This window comes from Gobio gobio (assembly GCF_949357685.1).
Source record: "Gobio gobio genome assembly, chromosome: 9".
Taxonomy (NCBI): domain Eukaryota; kingdom Metazoa; phylum Chordata; class Actinopteri; order Cypriniformes; family Gobionidae; genus Gobio; species Gobio gobio.
In genome coordinates, this window is record NC_137115.1 from 38,173,758 (window position 1) to 38,193,801 (window position 20,044).

At 36.7% G+C, this 20,044-nt stretch overlaps 1 protein-coding gene and 1 long non-coding RNA gene across 3 annotated transcripts in view; one reads left to right on the top strand and one right to left on the bottom strand.

Annotated features, from left to right (window-relative positions):
- The window catches only part of hipk2 (homeodomain interacting protein kinase 2), a 133,900-nt gene that overhangs the window by 17,485 nt on the left and 96,371 nt on the right, over nucleotides 1-20,044 (bottom strand). For both annotated transcript variants that reach the window (XM_079825759.1, XM_079825758.1), the window contains exons 4-7: nucleotides 13,618-13,737; nucleotides 12,162-12,248; nucleotides 6,304-6,488; nucleotides 6,044-6,206 (exon numbers count right to left, since the gene is read on the bottom strand). In XM_079825759.1, the coding sequence (XP_079681885.1) occupies nucleotides 6,044-6,206; nucleotides 6,304-6,488; nucleotides 12,162-12,248; nucleotides 13,618-13,737 (555 nt within the window). The remainder of the gene's footprint in view (nucleotides 1-6,043; nucleotides 6,207-6,303; nucleotides 6,489-12,161; nucleotides 12,249-13,617; nucleotides 13,738-20,044) is intronic.
- On the top strand, nucleotides 3,213-3,798 carry LOC307131817. Its single transcript, XR_013817233.1, has 3 exons — nucleotides 3,213-3,307; nucleotides 3,397-3,495; nucleotides 3,579-3,798. It is a non-coding gene; the product is annotated as an uncharacterized lncRNA (long non-coding RNA).

Consider the following 20,044-nt stretch of genomic DNA (forward strand, 5'->3'; position numbering starts at 1 on the left):
CCCATGTGCCTGTTCAGAAATTCCAAAATGAAAAGTCATGGTCCGAACTATGGCTTAGTGGTCTGCGCACATGCTTAAATATTTTGAGCCTTGTAGCTCATGTGGGAAATTTGGGTTTGAGTCTGGCCTACTCAGGATCTCATGTGCTTGTTTAGAACTTTCAAAACATCGGGGAAAAAAATGTGGGCATGCTCAGACATCAAAATGTTGTTTTCACATGTCTTCCTGTACTATAAAAAGTCACAAAAATTCCCCAAAAAAGGCATGAGGTCAAGGGTCAAGTCTGAATAGATCATGTTTTGATGGTAACCCTCTTCAGATGCCGCATTTGTAAACTATTTATTTGGAGTGTCTCTTCAACCAACTCTATCTGTAACCTTGGTAGAAGGAGGTAGAAGAGGTTTATCATCTAGACATGACCATTCAAGTACATTTCCATGTAAAATGCCTGTCATTTCTTCCAAGATAGGGGCAAAAACAAAATATTAGACAAAAAAAAAAGACGTGCTTAAATTCTGGTGCACCATCAAAACCGGTTAGTTTACTGGAGGCTAGCGTTATTTACTTTCATCTGTTTCTAAAGCAATCACTGCATGAAAAGTGGGATTTTCGTCAGTATGTGACACTGTAGATTGCCGTGAAACTTCAGGTTTACGACTGTGCACGGCAATTTGCAGGCAACACCGAAAACTGCCGTAAATTGTGGTAAATTGACGTGGGCCTTGCTTGGCAGTTGTCCCCCCATGACCCCCCCTCCCCTTAATTCTAGGGGAGGCTTTATCATGTAAATGAAGATGCTGTGAGCTACACAAATGCAAATCAGAGTAGCAGCAGGGGGAGTTTTATCTAGGTTCTGAATCTTTTTGACTAAAACAAGTTTAAAGTTTAAGTTAAAATGTTATCTTAAATTTAAGTAAAATGTACTCGTTTTAGTACACATTACTAAATTTTTAGGGCAACCAGTTTGCTCCAATTTTTTAAGTAGATTCAACTTGTCCGGGCTCACAGTGTAGATGAATTACTCTGTATGTCATTAGCGATAACCAATGTTATGTAAAAAAAATAAAAAAATACAGGACAGCAGTTCATGTCTTCAACCTTTAGAGAGGTTATGTGATGCAACAAGACAATGAACCAAAGCACACAAATAAATCAAGTAAAGCATACAGTTTACATACCAACATTAATTTTTCCACCCTGCACTGTGAATGATTTTTTAAATGGCTATTAATCATAAATGTGAAAAGTACAAGTTTGTGTGTTTATAGTTAAGTCAGATTGTGTTTTTCTGTAATTGTCATTTAAATTGAGCTCACACCACATTTTATGAATTATCAATGCAGATTTTCAAGAGGTGGTTTCCTGGACAGGGTTTAAATTATGCCAAGAGTAGGCCTTAATCTAGTTAATCGTGAGTTAAAAAATTGTTGCCTGGAACAAAGATTAAGCACAGATTACTAACACCTGGACTATGAGTCCTGAACTAAAATAAACTGGATTCATTTACAGTTTTATCTAATTGCTTACACACAATTTCTGAAAATATGGCTCCATTTCTTGTAACTCTACACACAAAACATCAGACATCTCTTGCAAAAGCAACACTTTGTGCAAAACTATTTTAACTATTTCCAAAAATGTTGTTTTTGCATATATCTAACTACACAATGCACAACTGGGTGGCATTTATAGTGAATCGAAAGTTATCCAGGGATAATGTCATGATGTAGTGTGTGTGTGTGTGTGTGTGTGTGTGTGTGTGTCCGTGACTCTTTAGCTCTGCACGCCTGCATGAGCTCGGGTGTTTTCGAAAAGAATCGGTACAGCGTTATAAATATGATCAAACTAAAGACTCTACAGAGATATGACGGATGCAACACTACTCTATAGGTACTCAAGATTAACATGGAATTTACAGTTGAACTGAAATCAACTGAACTGAATCAACACTGAAGTCACTTGAGCTGAATATTGACACTATATTGGCTTGTTAGAGCCGGTTTACAGCAGAATTTGTTTTGAACTTGTTACTGAAGCTGCTATGAAACAATATATTTTGTTGTATGCATATTCTTTCTTTCTCAAACCTTAGTTTTGATTTCTAAGTGATCAATTTATGTATAAGTGTTTTCACACATGATCATTGGCTGTATGGGTCCTCAGTAAATGAATGTGGCATTTAAATGGCAAAAGTTATTCTTGTCTCTATAACTTATGGCTTCCTAAAGACACGTTTATGGGTAAATAAAATATCAATAATATAAATAAAATGAATATCAAAACATATTTTAAATATAATGAAGTCATTTTATTATAGCACTCATCAGATGTTCCTGGAAACAAAACAGAGACAGAACAGTATAAACAAACTATACAACAAACTAAACACCAAATTACAAAAACATTATTATGTGAAAGTGAATAAAGTTGTGTGTGTTTTCAGTTATAAATATGTGCTGTGTAAATTAGCCTATACTTTTAGAAATTATATATAGCCTAACTTTAAAAAACAAACAATAACCCATATAGATAAATTATAATAATTGTATAATATTAAGCATTTACTTAATATACATTGTAACATTAGGCTACTTTACTCTAGCACAGTAGTCAGTTAAGCAATTAATTAATATCTTATATTAATATGTATGTAGCCTAGGCTACATCTAAAGGTAAGTCTGCTTTAAAAAAAAAAATATTACGCTTCGACATGTACAGAATGTGCGCGTTAAGAAACACGTTCAAATGTGTCTTCTTAACATGTTAAAACTGTGCGTGAAGCGGAAAACAGGGCGTGTTGAAGGTTGAAACAATCACAAGTCACGCGTTTCGTATAAAGAGATTTGGCCCCGGGCGCGTTCCATATCAGAGCCCTAGTCCAATGAGGTGCGAGGTCGAGGTCATGGCCATGACGCGTAGAAGACGAGCTTTAAACTATTTTTTTGATGTTTTTTGCTGCTTTCCTTTTTCGTGATCAACAATGACAGGACACCGTCTTCAACTCAATCTCTGCATGGACGCGACGAACTTTTTGGACTCATTTTCAGGAGGCTGTCTTCGTCTTCATAACTCTGAGGCAAACTGCAGTCGCTATGAACCACAGCATGGGTAATGTAACGTTACGATTTAAAGAATATGCTTTTATTCAGCTGTATAAGGAAATGGATGCGTTAATAGATCCGAGCTTAAAACTGCACATTTTGTTTACACAGACTATCCTCGCCTCATAACGAAGCCGTGAGCTCTTATCTGCTTGGAGAGATTTCCGCGAGTCCAGATTTAACCGCTGATCACGACGAAATTGTGTGTAAGTAACTTCTAATGTGTTTCTCATTCCTTGTTTAATTTTACCGTGACTGTTTTTATTAATACCAGTCTCATGTCATTGTTTTCCAGCTGCCTGTAAGACGTATTATGAATCGACACGCCGGAGCTTCAGATACAAACAACCTGAAACTGCGAAGTTTAGCTCGGAGTCGATCAAGAAGAAAAAGGGTAAGATTTATTATATTAGATCCGTTTTTTGTCAATGTGAGTATTTTTCAGGTTGCTTATTGTCTTTATGGATTGTATTACAGTTGCTGGAAGCAAGAGTGTGCTGGATGAGGTGGACGTTTGGAAGTCCGCGGCCATTGAACTCATGTCTGACGAGGAAGACGGCTTTGTTGACGGGGTGTCTGGATGGATTGTGCGGCCACCGCGCTCTCGCAGCCTGGAGCTCGACGAACTTTACATTACGAGACATTACTGCTGCACTGTACATAGTTGTGTGTTTAACAATAAAGCTCTTTCTTTGAGTAAACCGCTGTGTTTTATAAATGAAGCCCTTTCTTTGAATGAACAGCTGTATGCTTATAAATGAAGCCCCTTGTTTGAACAAACGGCACGGTCCGTATAATTTTCCCATATATTCCTTGATGGTATGAATACTTCATAGCACAATAACATTAATATGAAACAAATTATTACAACATAAATTATATATTTATTATTATTATTATTGGGGTTTACATTTATAATGAGCCAGGGGGACCAATAATGATTGGTTTGCAGTGATCTGCCAACCAATCACGAGGGATTTTTCTTTTTTAAATGTAGTGGCTTCAGCCAATAGTGAGTGAGTAAATTCAAGTCTGGCCGTTGACTCTCTGGTTTCGCTGCTATTCATATGCAAATTAGAGGCGTCGCACCTCCGCGCGGTCTCTCAGCGGGGGGGGGCTCTCCACCTACGTCATGGTTCGTTTACGACAATTTGTGGCACAGACGAACGCGACGTTCGCTGCCTCTAAATTGTCGAAAACTGCCGAAAATTAGGGAGATTTCCAGGAGTATACAGGCGTTTATGGGGTCGAAAATCCCACTTTTCATGCAGTGAATACCGTTTCATCTCATACCACTGCTAGTAATTATAGACTTTTCATTAAGGTTTGTATGGGGAGAATTTAGTACAGAGCTTTTCATTTTTCATTTTCCCTGTTTAGCAAGGCCGACGAGCACCAAGGGAGAGAGTTAATCAATACGCCGCCATGGCATTCATCACACAAAATAAACACTTCACCCTCACAGCTGGCTAATGCTACACAAGCTTTCCATTCCAACACACTGAATGCCCTACACAATGTTTTTCTCATGACGTTACAGAGAGGCCGGAATGCTATAACATTACAGCCGTATGACTTTTTGACTTCAGACATGTTTATACGAAGGGGAAAGTCACATTTTCAGCCGATCAAAGAACTCAAAATGAAGGCATTATGGGATTCGTGCCTGGCCCACTGTCAGCAGTTTAGACAAACGCTCCCTGGTGAAGCTAAACTGCACTGAGGCAAAACAGGAGGAAACAAAAGGAGAGAAGGAAACAAAGTGGTGCAATCTTTAAGGCTGCAAAGTAGTAAAATGCAAGCCAAGCAGGAAGTCGAGGCTGTCATGTTGTTAATCAGCACATTGTGACAGTGGGCTGCGAGGCTGGAAACACACACAGCCCAAATGGCCCATGATATGACTGGTGTTCTGTCCACTGAAGGAAGTCATCCGATACTGTTAGTGGTCAATGGGCCAATGCTACACTAATTTCTTTGGATTGTCCCACTGCAAATGAGTCTGTGCATGTAATGTAATTAATTATCTGCAGCTTTAAGGGAATCTAAACTGAACTAGGGATCTGCAAGGGTTTAGGTAGCAACTGAATTCAAATGAAGTTTTTTTTTGTTGTCACATATAGCTTGTTGTTGTGTTTGTTCTGACGTGGCTGTAGTTGTGAGGTTGAAGTTTGTTCTGAAGTCTTGATGATTTGCTCAAAAAAAAAAAAGAAACTGGTCCATATACCACAAAAGTCTTGTGTTCATTTACATTAAACTTCTAATTACATAATTTTTCTTGTTTGAAGCACAACTTTTTAGCACAGTATTCAGTACATATCATTATTTTATTATTATTAACCATAATTATTAACCAATACATCATCTTATTATTTTACAGTAATTATTAATAATTATTTACAACATACACATATTTAATCATTTAAATATTTATGAACTTATAATATGTTACCTGGCTTCTCAAGTGAATTTATCTTGTTGATATTTTCAAGGATTTTTTTTACTGGAGATTAATATTTAAAAAAAATATTTTTTTAAGTTACTTACAAATTACAAATATCTACTCACTTTTCTGTAATATTTCAATATTTATGATCTTATAATTTTTTTTATTATATTGACAAAAATACAGATTTTATTTATTATTTACAAATTACAAATAATTTAAGTATTTATTATATCATAACATTTAATTTTATTTATCTTTATTCGAGTAAATTTATTCTGAATATTTATAGCAGTGTATTAACTAATTTTCTTTTTGATCCCATTTGTTCATTTCAGCTTATAATTTTTAGTATTTTTGACCCAGCTAGCTCAGAAACTTATACCAACAACAACAAACAACTTGATTTTTGGTTTACATATCATAACTTTGTTTAAGATCAATAAAAGGTAATGGGAAGTCACTAGTTAGATGTAAATGTGTGTGTGTGGATACTGACCTGGCTATGCACAGTGTTAAGCTGGTTGTTGAAGGTCATTGTGAGATTGGTGGAGGTGCTGGGGGCTACATGTGTTATAAAGGGCGTCTTGCTCTGATTGACTGTGTCGTACATGTTCACCCGACGCTTGCAAATCTCCATGTTCTGGAAGCAGGATTTGACGCTGCAAAAACAAAAAGGGCACAATGAGCGATCTAAACACAGTAACATATTTGATAAAACTACATAACCTTTACAACTGTTGGTGAAGTTGAACTTACTGTGTGCTGTGTGGGAAGTCCAGCAAGTGTGTCATTGTGACAAAAGGATGGTTGAGTGTCTCTATGGGCGTTATTCTCTTGTCTGCGTCGATGGTCAGCATCTTGGTCAGCAGGTCAATAAACTCCCTCCTGTCTGCCTTCTCTGCAAGCATGTCGCTGCCTTCCAAGTCTGTGGTCATATTCACCTGCACACAACAAAAGAGAAAAAATGTTAGAAATGAGAGAGAAACACATTGACTGACATACAGAGACCAAGCAGTACTTTAGGGATCCTCAAACATGGTTAACAAGCTCTTGCATTCCTTTTCTGATGTAACACATCACCATGCCCACATGGAATCCGTGCCCACTGAATTCCTCAGAAAAAGAAATTCCCCCAAAAAATTCCATTGAATTTCACATTGTAGAATAACAATCACAATGTTCTGCCTCTTGCTTGTTCATTTAAGAAATATTTTGGCTAATTCAATCATGCTTTTAGTTAGCAATAAAAGTGTACTCATACATTTTGTAATTTCCCCCCAAAGAAACTACACAGAAATTGCAGGAAAAAAATGTTAAACGCTGTAATGCTTTAATGCAAAATTACAAAAGTTGCTTATTTAGGTAATACTTGTAAATGCACTGGACAGTGCTAATCCATGAATTAAGGAAGTCGAGGAAATTAGCAACCATAATTGCAGAATAAATCATCTCAAGGAAACAAATGTGTGTTCAATGCAAGCCTGGGTGTTCTCAAATGTTGGAATCTTTCAGCTGTATCTTCTGATCCAGCTTACATCTTACAGCTTTTGTAAATAATGCATGTGAGTATTTGTGTGTAAATAACTCCCATGTCCCGCAGTGCTTGACGTGTGCGGCTCTATTTATATACACAGGTCTGTCAGTCAAAAAGTGTGATGAGGGTTTCTCAAAGGGCAGCAATAACCTTTCTGATATTCACCAATATTTGCCCCTCAAATTTACAGCTATTTACAGACCCTCTAAGAAATGCTTCAGATGCCAGGCCAGATATTCCCGTCTGTCTGAGGAAATAAACTAAATATATGCACACTATGTTGCCAAAAGTTTTGGGACGTCTGCCTTTACATGCACATGAACTTTAATGACATCCCATTCTTAATCCATAGGGTTTAAAATGGAGTTGGCCCATCCTTTGCAGCTATAACAGCTTCAACCCTTCTGGGAAGGGTTTCCTCAAGGTTTAGGAGAGTGTTTATGGGAATTTTTGACAATTCTTCTAGAAGTGCATTTGTGAGGTCAGGCACTGATGTAGAACGAGAAGGCCTGGCTTGCAGTCTCTGCTCTAATTCATCCCAAAGGTGTTCTATCGGGGTGAGGTCAGGCCAGTCAAGTTCCTCCACACCAAACTCGCTCATCTATGTCTTTATGGACCTTGCTTTGTGCACTGGTGCACAGTCATGTTGGAACAGGAAGGGGCCATCCCCAAACTGTTCCCACAAAGTTGGGAGCATGAAATTGTCCAAAATGTCTTTGTACGCTGAAACATTAAGAGTTGCTTTCACTGGAACATAGGGGTCAAGTCCAACCCCTGAAAAACAACCCCACACTATAATCCCCACTCCACCAAACTTTACACTTGGCACAATGCAGTCAGGCAAGTACCGTTCTCCTGGCAACCGCCAAACCCAGACTCGTCCATCGGATTGTCAGACAGAGAAGCGCGATTTCACTCCAAAGAACATGTCTCCACTGCTCTAGAGTCCAGTGGCGGTGTGCTTTACACCACTGCATCCGACGCTTTGCATTGCACTTGGTGATGTAAGCCTATTCCATGAAGCTCCCTAGACACTGTTCTTGAGCTAATCTGAAGGCCACATGAAGTTTGGAGGTCTGTAGCTATTGACACTGCAGAAAGTTGGCGACTTCTGCGCACTGTGCACCTCAGCATGCGCTGACCCCGTTCTGTGATTTTATATGGCCTACCACTTCATGGCTGAGTTGCTGTTGTTCCCAATTGCTTCCACTTTGTTATAATACCACTAACAGTTGATAATATTTAATAGTGAGCAAATTTCACAATTGGATTATTGCACTAAACTCCTGAGAGCGACCCATTCTTTCACAAATGTTTGTAGAAGCAGTCTGCTTGCCTAGGTGCTTGATTTTATACACCTGTGGCCATGGAAGTGATTGGAACAGCTGAATTCAATGATTTGGAGGTGTGTTTGGAGGTGTATAGTATATGTACAGGGAGTGCAGAATTATTAGGCACGTTGATTTTCTGATCATATTTTTTTTCCAGGCACATTTGACCAATTCCAAACCACAGTAATCCTAATAACTACTATTGATTTAGTATTTAATAATGTATAAGTGATGTATAATTGTTCATGAAGGCTGGAAATGAAAATCACCTTATATTCAGGTGTGCAGAATTATTAGGCATGTTTTCTTTTACAGATAAATTGAGCCAAAAAAGAGATTTAACTCAGACTGAAAAGTCAAAAATTATTAAATGCCCTTGAGAAGGATGCAATACTAATGCAATACTAGACATTGCAGTTAAGGCATGACCATTGGACAGTGAAATGCTCGTTGGGTCAGCAGGGTCAGACAAAAACATGTGGCGGAGAAAAGACACCTGTTAACTGCAAAATAATTAAGAATTAAGGTGAAGAATTAAGGGTGAAACCATCAGGAACCCTTTAGTCTCCAGCGCCACCATTTTCCAGAGCTGCAACCTACCTGGAGTCTCCAGAAGTGCAAGGTGTCAGGATCTCAGAGACTTCAGTTAGGTAAAGAATCCTAAAAAATGACCCCCACTAAATAAGAATCACAAGCTGAAGTGTTGTAAAATACATGAAGCCTGCTTTTTTATAGGCTTTATAGGTTTTATAGGTTGAGAATGACTCTTGAAGGACCAGCACCACATCCTCTAGTACCACTGTTTGAAGAATTCATCTTCCAGAATCTGGCAGTACGTTTTGGGAGTTCATTTTAGTCCACCCTGAAGTCCGTTTTGCAGAGATGGACTAAAAATGAACTCCCAAAACGTATGTGTTTGTACTATACATACAATGCATATAAAAAGAAGCAAATATAAATGAAGAAGACATAGAAAACAATTTTAAAGACTATTTTAATATGATCTCCATACAGTATAAGAAATAAAAGTTGAAATCTGTAAATCAACCCCTGGGACATAAAAGTGCCTGTATTTGAAGAAACACGCTTTTATTGTCTGATAGGGGTGTTTTGCCACAGGTGAAAAGCAGTGCAGCAGAGCTTTTTTATTGGGAATCCCTGACAGAGATGGCTAACGCATTTTTCATACCGCCATGCTGTTTATCCGTGGCCTAACCACCCCGAGCTATCAGATAAACCGCCAGTCACCAGCGCAAATCAGAGTCCTCTTTTATGCATGCTATTTTAGTCCTGCTCTGTCTCTCTCTCTCTCTGTTTCCATTACCCTGCTGCGTGATAAAGAAATAATCTTTGACACAAGAGGAAAAATAATCATTCAGGACGCAGAATATGAACCGCAAGCGAGGGTAGTGTCTGCATAGCTGCCGTACACAAATCTCGCAAAAACAGTTATGCACGCACATTTAGTGAACTGTCTCTTGAAGATGATGAAACCGAGAACAATCATTCTTCTTGCTCTCCATTTCACATCTGACTGTCATATTTAAATCGGTTGAAATCACAAGTGCCGTATTCTCTGAGTGCAACAATTTAAAGACAGGTGCACATCATGGAGACGGCAGTGCAGATGTTCCTCATACAAACTGGCAGTGCTGCAACAGCGGAAACTGAACAAACACACACAGACACGCGCGCGCGCGCACACGCGCGCGCGCACACACACACACACACACACACACACACACACACACACACACACACACACACACACACACACACACACACACACACACACATATATAGACACACACACAGTTTGGATGTTCTAAAGTCATATTCTAGGTTATAAAGATGTCTTTAAATAAATAAATAAGACCTTATTTTCTTTTTTCCTTGCTTATTTGTTTGAATTTTGTATCATATTTTTGTAATATAATAATTTGTGTACTATATAATATAATTATTATTATTCATAAATAATCCAATATATCATTATTATTATTCTTTTGTTCATTTGATTTCAAATCGTGTTTTATTTTATTATGATTTACTATGAAATAATAATAATTCATATTAATTTGTTTATTTTATTTCATTCTTGTTTTGTTTTATTATGATTGATTATTAAAGAGATAAATAGATAAATAAATTTAGAATTGTTTTGAATCAAATTATTTTGTTAATTTGATTTCAAATTGTTTTATTTTATTATTATTTACTATTAAATACTAATAATAATAATAATAATAATTCATTAATATTTTATTATGATTGATTATTAAATAAATATATAAATATAAATATATAAATAAATATAATTTAACAAATAAATACATTTCTTTCTTAATAATAATTAATTGTAAGATTATAATCTGCGTTATTATTATTTTGTTTGTTTTTATCATAGTGTTTAAATTATTTTATCATCGTTATTAGAGTTTGTGTAAGTATGTCTAATACCTTTCAGCTTTTCATATATATTGAAATATTGAAAAAAAATGCGATTTGCGATATCCTTGTTAAATAATGCGATATATCGATATGCGATACGATATTGCTTTAAGTGTGTAAAATCTATTTAAAATGATATTAAAACAATTATTTAAAAACTGAGAACGATACCATTTATGTGTTTCACATTCTTTCTGGAAAAAAAAAACATCGCTACAACTTCTGAAAGTGACCAGCAGTGTTTTAGCAAAAATTAATGTCACAAATCTGACAACATAATTTGAATGTAAACAAACAAAAAATGTAATGCCAATATTTAAATACCTTGACTGTTCGAGTGTGTAACAAGACACGAAACAGAACTGAAGGGATCACATGCTTTCAGAGGGGCGGCTTGTGTGCGTGCACGTTTCGGTGTGTGTGTCAGACAGCGTGAGACTGCAAGGAGTTGTTTTTCACAAGTTATTGCGTTTAATAACTCCTTTTAACGTCAAGCAAGTCACATAAGTAACAGTCGTGTGCCCAGTCTATTCTCTGCTATGCGCGTCGACCTAAAATGTATAATTTTCACAATGTTGAAGTAGCCTATTCAAATCATTCAGATATTGCGTGCCCTTGCGATATGTACATTTGCGATATTTTGATATATTGTGCAGCCCTACTGTACGGTAGTGTACTAGCCCACTGCAAAAGACTGGATTACAGAGCAAGTCAGTACTTAGATCATAACACCAAAGGACCTGACCTGAAAATGAGGCTCTGATGTAATTCTTGTAAAACAAGGTTGTTGTACAGGACATGCGTATGGATATATTACAGATTAAGCGTATCCAAGCATAAGCACATTTCCATGAATTCATCTGACTTTGCTGTAAATTAGATCAGCCATTTTTATCTGATGAAGCGGGATGGAGTCGGTTCTTATGGGAAAATCCAAATTGAGGTTTGCGTCATTGTTGGCCTGAACCGCTCAGACATCTGACGAACGGCCGGTGATGAGGCGTGCTGATTTCAATAACTTACCAAAAGCAAAAGGTCATAATTCATGCGTCTTATCATTAAATAGCTCCCAGGGGAATAAGGTTCCCATGCACCATTGTGCTTTTGAGTCATGTCCTCGGTTACATAATATCAAAGTTTGTCAGAGGTGTGAGTATTACTGGAAACTCTCCACACAGAGTCGGAGACAAAATATTTTTGAAGGTGAGGGAGGTTATTATTAGCCATGAGCCAGATTTCTGCTTCTGTTGAAGCTGAAGGCAGGTTTTGTGGTATGAACAAAGGTACCAAATTCCTACCTGTGCCATATCATCCAGGCAGTTGAAGATGTACTTGCGAGCCTCTTTAGATTTGATCCCTGTCTCTGACTCATGGTCCTCAGGTGTCTGCAAGTACAAACAGAAATGGCTTCCACTTTTAAAAAAAATATCAAACACTAGAGAAGCACTTTCAACATCAGGAATAATCCAGAATTAAAATCCTGTCATCATTTGCCAAACCTTTTACGACTTTCTTTTTACCGTGGAACACAAAAGAAGAAAATTGAATAATGCTGGTATGTTTCAGTTCCCATTGACTTCTATAGTATTTTTTTGCCCATACAATGGAAGTCAATCGGAAACCAAAACTGTTTTGTTACTAACATTCTTCAAAATATCGTCTTTTATGTTCTGCAGAAGACAAAGTCATACAGGTTTGGAACAACACGAGGATGAGTAAATTATGACAGAATTTACATTTTTGGGGTGAACTGTCCCTTTAAAGATATGGAGGAACATCATGAAACACTTAAAATCAAATAAGTAAAGGAAACATGTGACTTACAACACGGAAAGGGATTTTGGAACTGGAATTTTTTTTGGGAAAATCCAAAATCCAATACTAAATCTCTTTCATATCTCAATTGTTTCACCTAGACAGCAATGGAGAGCTGAAGTGAAAATACTCTCATATTTGTCTCCTATAGAAGACAACGTCTTCAATTTGCTCAGATTTTGATTTTTTCCCCCCTTCAATAATCGCAAATTATCTTTGCTGTGCTATTCACTTTAACTGTATGTCAACTGAACGTGTCTCGTTTTTATTATTTTAGGAGAAACATCTGAGGCAAAGTTAATACTTAAACGAAACATACCTGAGAACTCCATTAAGATTCCTGAACTATGAAAGATAAAACTTTATCTCTGGGAAGTACTTGACACTGAGTTAAGTATTTCTACAGTCCAAGACACAAGCATCGAGGGCCAAAAAGTTTAAAGAGGTATTGACTACGCAGGAGGACAAGTTTTTTTAGTTTTATTGGATCCATATAATATATATGAAGGGTTAGGAATGCAGCTTGTAGTCGCATCGGGGGTTCAATATCATCAAAGTTTTCCCATGTGAAGTTTTGCAAAGTTCAACAAAAGTTAATCTAAAGAGAAAACTATTGACTGTGGGCAACCAGACACTGGCCGGTAAGGATATGGGAACGTGGAGAGAAACCGAGCATAAGGGGACGGAGAAATGAAAGGGGGAAGAATGAGAACAGGGCGTTAAACAGGATTTATCCCACGTTGCACTGGTTGCCAAGTCCTCTCACACAAAACTCATTTAGCTCACGTTAGACCCTTGGTCGGTTAACAGGGTGTAGTGGATGTGTCGGTTTAGAAAGCGAGGGAATGAAAGAAACATATATTGTAGCTGTGTATTATATGCAAACCGAGCGAGACAGATTAAGGAAGTGTGAAAGCGAAACAAGGTTAGGGAGTTTACCTTAAGTCTCCATAGAGGATAGGTGGAGTCGGGGTCTCTGTTGAAAAACCTGGTTGTTTTCGTCCCTGCACTTAACAGATACTCTGCTGGCAAGCCCTGCGTTTGAGAGATGTACCGGATCTGGTGGAAGACAAACACAGGCAATATGAGATTTACAGCTTATGTTACACATTTGGTGCTGGATATTCACTGCTTTGATTCAGTTAAAGGGCATGAAAAAGGGGATTTTCTTGCTCATTTCATATGCGTAGACATAACACAAACATCACACAAAGTTAACAGTCAACTGTTGCGTTAAGGTGGCTTATGTAAATAAATAAATAAATTCCATATCTTATTTTTTCCTTGCTTGTTTGTTTGCATTTTGAATCATATTTTTGTATAATAATTATTATATGATATATACTATATCATATAATAATAATTAATCATAAATAATATATAATAATTATTATGAATTTGTTAATTTAAATGTGTTATATTTTATTATGATTTACTATTAAATAATAATAACACATATTATGTTGTTTATTGGATTGCATTTTTTATTGTGATTTATTATTAAATAAATACAATTTAATAAACAAATCAATTATTTTATTCACTGCTTTGATACATGTAAAGGGCAAAGGGGATTTTCTTGCTCATTTTAAATATGTAGACATACGATCATAACACAAAGTTACATTTTGACATTGAAATTTTGTAAGAAAAAAAAAACATTTATTTCTTGTCCAATATAATCACTTTAGATTGCTGAAGTAAAATGGGTTGAAAACCATGTGTCATGTAAACTGACACACTGTAAAAGAAAATGGCTAATAATAATAATAAATACATAATCAAATGTAGATTTCATAAAAAGTATAGTAATTCTAATAAATTATAAAATAAATCATTTGATTTTTAAAACTTCAGTGCATACAGTACATATGGATGGAACTCAAAGTCTATTGAACACGTCTACATCAAATTCTATTTTACTTTGTAAATGTATATTTATACTGTATTATATATTTTTGATTAATTGGTTGTATTAATTATATTTCATCATCATCATCAGGGCTTTTCTTTGAAAGATTTATCTTGTTAATTTGTATTTTATTATTAATTATATTAAATATTTGTAAAAAATAATAATATCAGGCCTTTTCTAAGAAAGAACAGTAGCAAAAGCATTCTGTTTAATTCTAATGATAGTGGAAAAGGTAATGAAAAACTAATCGTTTCAGATTTTGGTGCAAAAAACCTTGACTAATGCTGTAAGCGGACTTCTGGGAAATGCAACAGTGAGCTGCGTTAAAACAGACTTATGACATTTTGTCTGCTCGAAAACATATCAGTCACTTGGCTGCCACGGTGATGACAAAACTTCCACATTCCAGCATTAGAAGCCGAGTAAACAGCATCTGTGATGAATGCTGTCACCATGAAACTGACTTGCCCTGCCAAAACCTCTTTTTACAGGTCTGCCCGGGTGCCGCAATTACACAGAATGCCATTTCACACACCTGAAAAACATAAATACAAGAGCCTGGCAACCGAAGAAATCCACAATAATAATAATCTCTTCCATGGCCCCTTAAATCGGCCAATCTCGTACCCTGAGAACGAGCTCATAGCTGCTCAAGAGACCTTGATCACTTGTGTTTGGCTCATTTGCCGTCTTATGAAATAGAATAACAGATTTTTTTCCTTTCACATTTTGAGGATTCCTGCTTGTGATTTCAAAGTGTCGTTATTAGAAATGAGTCAAAGGTGCCGCAAAGGCTGGAAATAACTCCTCGAGCTTTGTTTTTAGATGAAAATCAAAAGTAAACTAGGCAGCCAAGATGTCCTTAACACAAGACCTTGGAAATGCTTCCCAAACACAAGACCTCATAAATGCACCAAATGAAGGCCGAAAAAAAAACTCTTATTCTGTGGTACACAGAAATGGTGGGAGACAAATCTGCAAAGTCCTTTGCTGTGTTTAAGAGCTTGTTAAAGACGGTTTTGGTTTGCTTAGAGCTAGAACATTGGCCCTGGGCTGTTCCATGAAGCCAGAATAATTTTTTTTTTAAGAGAATGCCTCACTGTAGAGCTCGGGATCTGGGCTAATTGGGCAGTTTGTGGCATGTGTCCAGAACTACGGAGAGGCCAGAGAGAGATGAAAGTCAGTGAGACGACACACACACACACACACACTTCCACACAAACACACAGCACTTAAGGAGAGAGCAGGGGCCCAGCCAACAGTCAGATTTGTTTTCTTTCTCTTAAGCACAAACAGTAATTGAGGGATGTTTTCAGTCATTTTCTGAGAAAGGAGATGGCTCTCTCGGCAGGGCCACACATACACACAATCTCACACACACAAAGCAAGACTCCTCTGCTCTATCTCTCTGAATGAATATCACACAGGACATGTCATTTCATAACTTTTTAAGTCCTTTTTCCAATTGGAACACATTATTTCCTTATAATGTATCTACTTGTATCATTACTGATCATTGAATTATAAAAAGTAAAGTAGAAAGTAAGGCATTGCAAACATATACTTCTCTCTCAAACAGTTATGAATGAACTTTTACATATGACATTGCTGTCACTGTTGAAATAGATTTCATATCAAAGTGTTTACAGTAATTATGAACAACTATTATTTATTTATTAGGGGTTCAAGCACGAAGTGCTGAACACCTATTGTATTTGTGCTGATTTTTATTATTATTATTATTATTATTATTATTCTGCCATAAAACGCATCGTGCAGCCCAAACCGTAAGTGCTGGAGCTTTGAAACTTTGTCAGATGGTAGTACAAAAATCGAGGAGAGGTTATCAAATTATGAGCCAGATTGGCCTATAGGTGGCGCTATAGCAATCAATTGCGCGAAACTGCTCATAACTCCTAAACCGTATGTCGTAGACTCAATTGTCTTATATCATTGGAAAGGTGAGTCCCTGACGAACAAAACGTATATCTCCGATTTCATTTCCGTCATAATAGATTTTCCGCCATTTTGAATTTTGTCAAAAAACTACTTTTGCGAACTAGTCCCTGGATTTTTGCCCGATCGGAACCAAACCAGTGCAGAAATGTTCTCTGGAATCTGAATATCAATAATTATTGAAAAAAAGTAGAAATTTCGATTCACGGTCGCAAAGGGGCGGAAAACGAATGTTGTGGGAGGAGCCTATTTTACTAAAATGGCTATAACTCAAGAAAAAAATTAGATATCTTTACCAAACTTGGTACACATGTGTATGGGCTGAGTTTTTGGTCACGATAAAAAAATCGCGACGATTGAACACTTGGTGGCGCTATAACACGAAAAAAACATGAAAATGGCTATAACCACCCGACCGCTAGTCCGATTGACTTGAAAATTGGTATGCAGTGTCTTGGTCCAAGGTCCCATATATGTCTATGAGGGCATTGGCGTATCTCAAAAAACATGGCTGCTATCGGCTAATGAAATTTGAGCACCTCTAAGACAAGGTTAACGGAGGCCGATCGGAATGAAACTTGGTGGGCATCTTTGACTCACGGCCCTAGAGGTCTGTAAGAATTTTGAAAGAAATCGGCCACTAGTTGGCGCTAACGAGTTTTATGGCTCTGTAATCACGTGGTGTTGCACACATCAACCAAATATACATATCATATGATAGGTCTCCTCATGCTGAACAACTTTGCCTCTAGAAGCATATCTGTCAATCAAACCGTTCATTCAATATTTGCAATTATGTTTAAAAACTACTTTTTCAAACTAGTCCCTGGATTTTTGCCCGATTGGAACCAAACTAGTCTAGAACAATTCTCTGGACTCTCTAGATCAATAATTATCGAAAAAAAGTTGAACTTTTGCATTTAGATGGCTATAACAGGGTCATTTAGAAGAGGGGCGTAGCTAAATACACTCAAAAGCCTATAAATCCTAAAGGAAAACTCAAAACTTCACGAAACTTGTTATGTATATGTGACATAAAATGCTGAAGAAGCATGCAGAGTTTCATGGAGATCGGACCATAGGTGGCGCTATAACTGTTAAAAAGCTTGGAAAACCATGTATTCCCTATGGTGAATTGCCTGTATTGGCTGTAAATGGTATTTTCCATCTCTGTAATCAGGTGGGGTAAAAAACATCCACATAATATGCAGAAATTATGATAGATCTCCTCATACTGAACAACTTTGCCTCAAGAACCAATACTGTCAATCAAATTGTTATTTATTTATTCACAATTATGTTAAAAACTTATTACCTAAAATTGCCACCAGATGGCAGCAGAAGACCACTCATTGGTTCATTCTGCTTACTAAGCATATTTAAACTTTATAAAATCATTATAATAAATGTTGCAAATGACATTTTGTCAATGTTTATCAATTAATTTGTTCATTTGATTAATGTTTTTACAATAATTATTAAATTACAATTAAAATAATGCCTGAAAATATATTTTAAAGGGGAAAACCTGGAATAAGCTATTTGTTACCCATCATTTATTTCAAATATCTATATCTCCAACAAAATGTACATTTGAGCTAAGCATGTTTGAAGACATTAACTTGGAAATGTGCCCATTAAATGAAAAACAGACATTTAAAATGAAAATGAGCCAATGAGTGGTTCTCTGCTGCCACCTGCTGGGCTTAAATGGTCATTTTGTCATACTATTTACTTATCATGTTCTACAATTCCTATTTAGACATTATAAAGTCACTATTACAATATTTACAATTATATTTTGTCAAATTAATTTATTTCAAATATATTATGGCGTATTACCTAAAATTGCCACCAGATGGCAGCAGAAGACCACTCATTGGCTTATCCTCTAAACTAATATTGTTCAATCATATTTAAACTGTGATCGTGCAGACCAAAGCGTAAATGCTAGAGACTTGAAACTTTATCAGATGGTGGTACAAAAATCGAGGCTAATGTTGTCAGAGAATGAACCCGATTGGCCAATAGGTGGCGCTACAGCAATCAAAAGCGCGAAATGGCTCATAACTCCTAAACCCTATGTCGTAGACTCAAGTGTCTTATATCATTGGAAAGGTGAGTCTATGACGAACACAACGTATATCTCCGATTTCATTTCCGCCATGATAGATTTTCCGCCATTTTGAATTTTGTCAAAAAACTACTTTTTCAAACTAGTCCTAGGTTTTTTGATTGATCGGAACCAAACCAGTGCAGAAATGTTCTCTGGAGTCTGATTATCAATAATTATTGAAAAAAAGTTGAAATTTCTATTCACGGTCGCTAAGGGGCGGAAAACGATTGTTGTGGGAGGAGCCTATTTTACTAAAATGGCTATAACTCAAGAACAAAATGAGATATCATCATCAAACTTGGTACACATGTGTAAGACCTCAATTTGTGGTCATGATAAAAAAATCGCGACGATTGAACACTTGGTGGCGCTATAACACGAAAAAAACATGAAAATGGCTATAACCACCCGACCGCTAGTCCGATTGACTTGAAAATTGGTATGCAGTGTCTTGGTCCAAGGTACCATCTATGTCTATGAGGACATTGGCGTATCTCAAAAAACATGGCCGCCACAGCCAATTAAATATGAGCACCTATTAGACAAGGTTAACGGAGGCCGATCAGAACGAAACTCAATGGGTATGTTTGACTCATGGCCCTAGAGGTATGTAAGAATTTTGAAAGAAATCGGCCACTAGTTGGCGCTAACGAGTTCTATGGCTCTGTAATAACGTGGTGTTGCACACATCCACAAAATATGCATATCAATTGATAGATCTCCTCATATTGAACAACTTTGCCTCTAGAACCATTGCTGTCAATCAAATTGTTCATTAAATATTTGCAATAATGTTAAAAACCTACTTTTGCAAACTAGTCCCTGGTTTTTTGCCCGATCGGAACCAAACCAGTCTAGGACAATTCTCTGGACTCTCTAGATCAATAATTATCAAAAAAAAGTTCAACTTTTACATTTAGATGACTATAACAGGGTGATTTAGAAGAGGGACGTAGCAAAACACACTCAATAGCCTATAAATTCTAAGGGAAAACTCAAAACTTCCCGAAAATTGGTGGGCATGTGTGACATTAGATCCTTAACAAGCATACAAAGCTTTATAGAGATCGGACCATAGATGGCGCTATAATTGTTAAAAACCATATGTTTCCTATGGTAAATTGCCTATATTGCCTGTAATTTGAGTTTTCCATCTATTATTTCAGTGTTTAAAATCTTGCTAAATAAAACTTAATGTCTTTTGATGCTTGTGTGCTTAAAGGCCTTAAAGGCTTGAACCCCGCTAAATGCTGCTCGCAGCTTTAATTATTATTATTCTCCGCTAAAACGCATCGTGCAGCCCAAACCGTAAGGGCTGGAGCGTTGAAACTTTGTCAGATGGTAGCCCAAAAATCGAGGAGAGGGTGTCAAAGTATGGC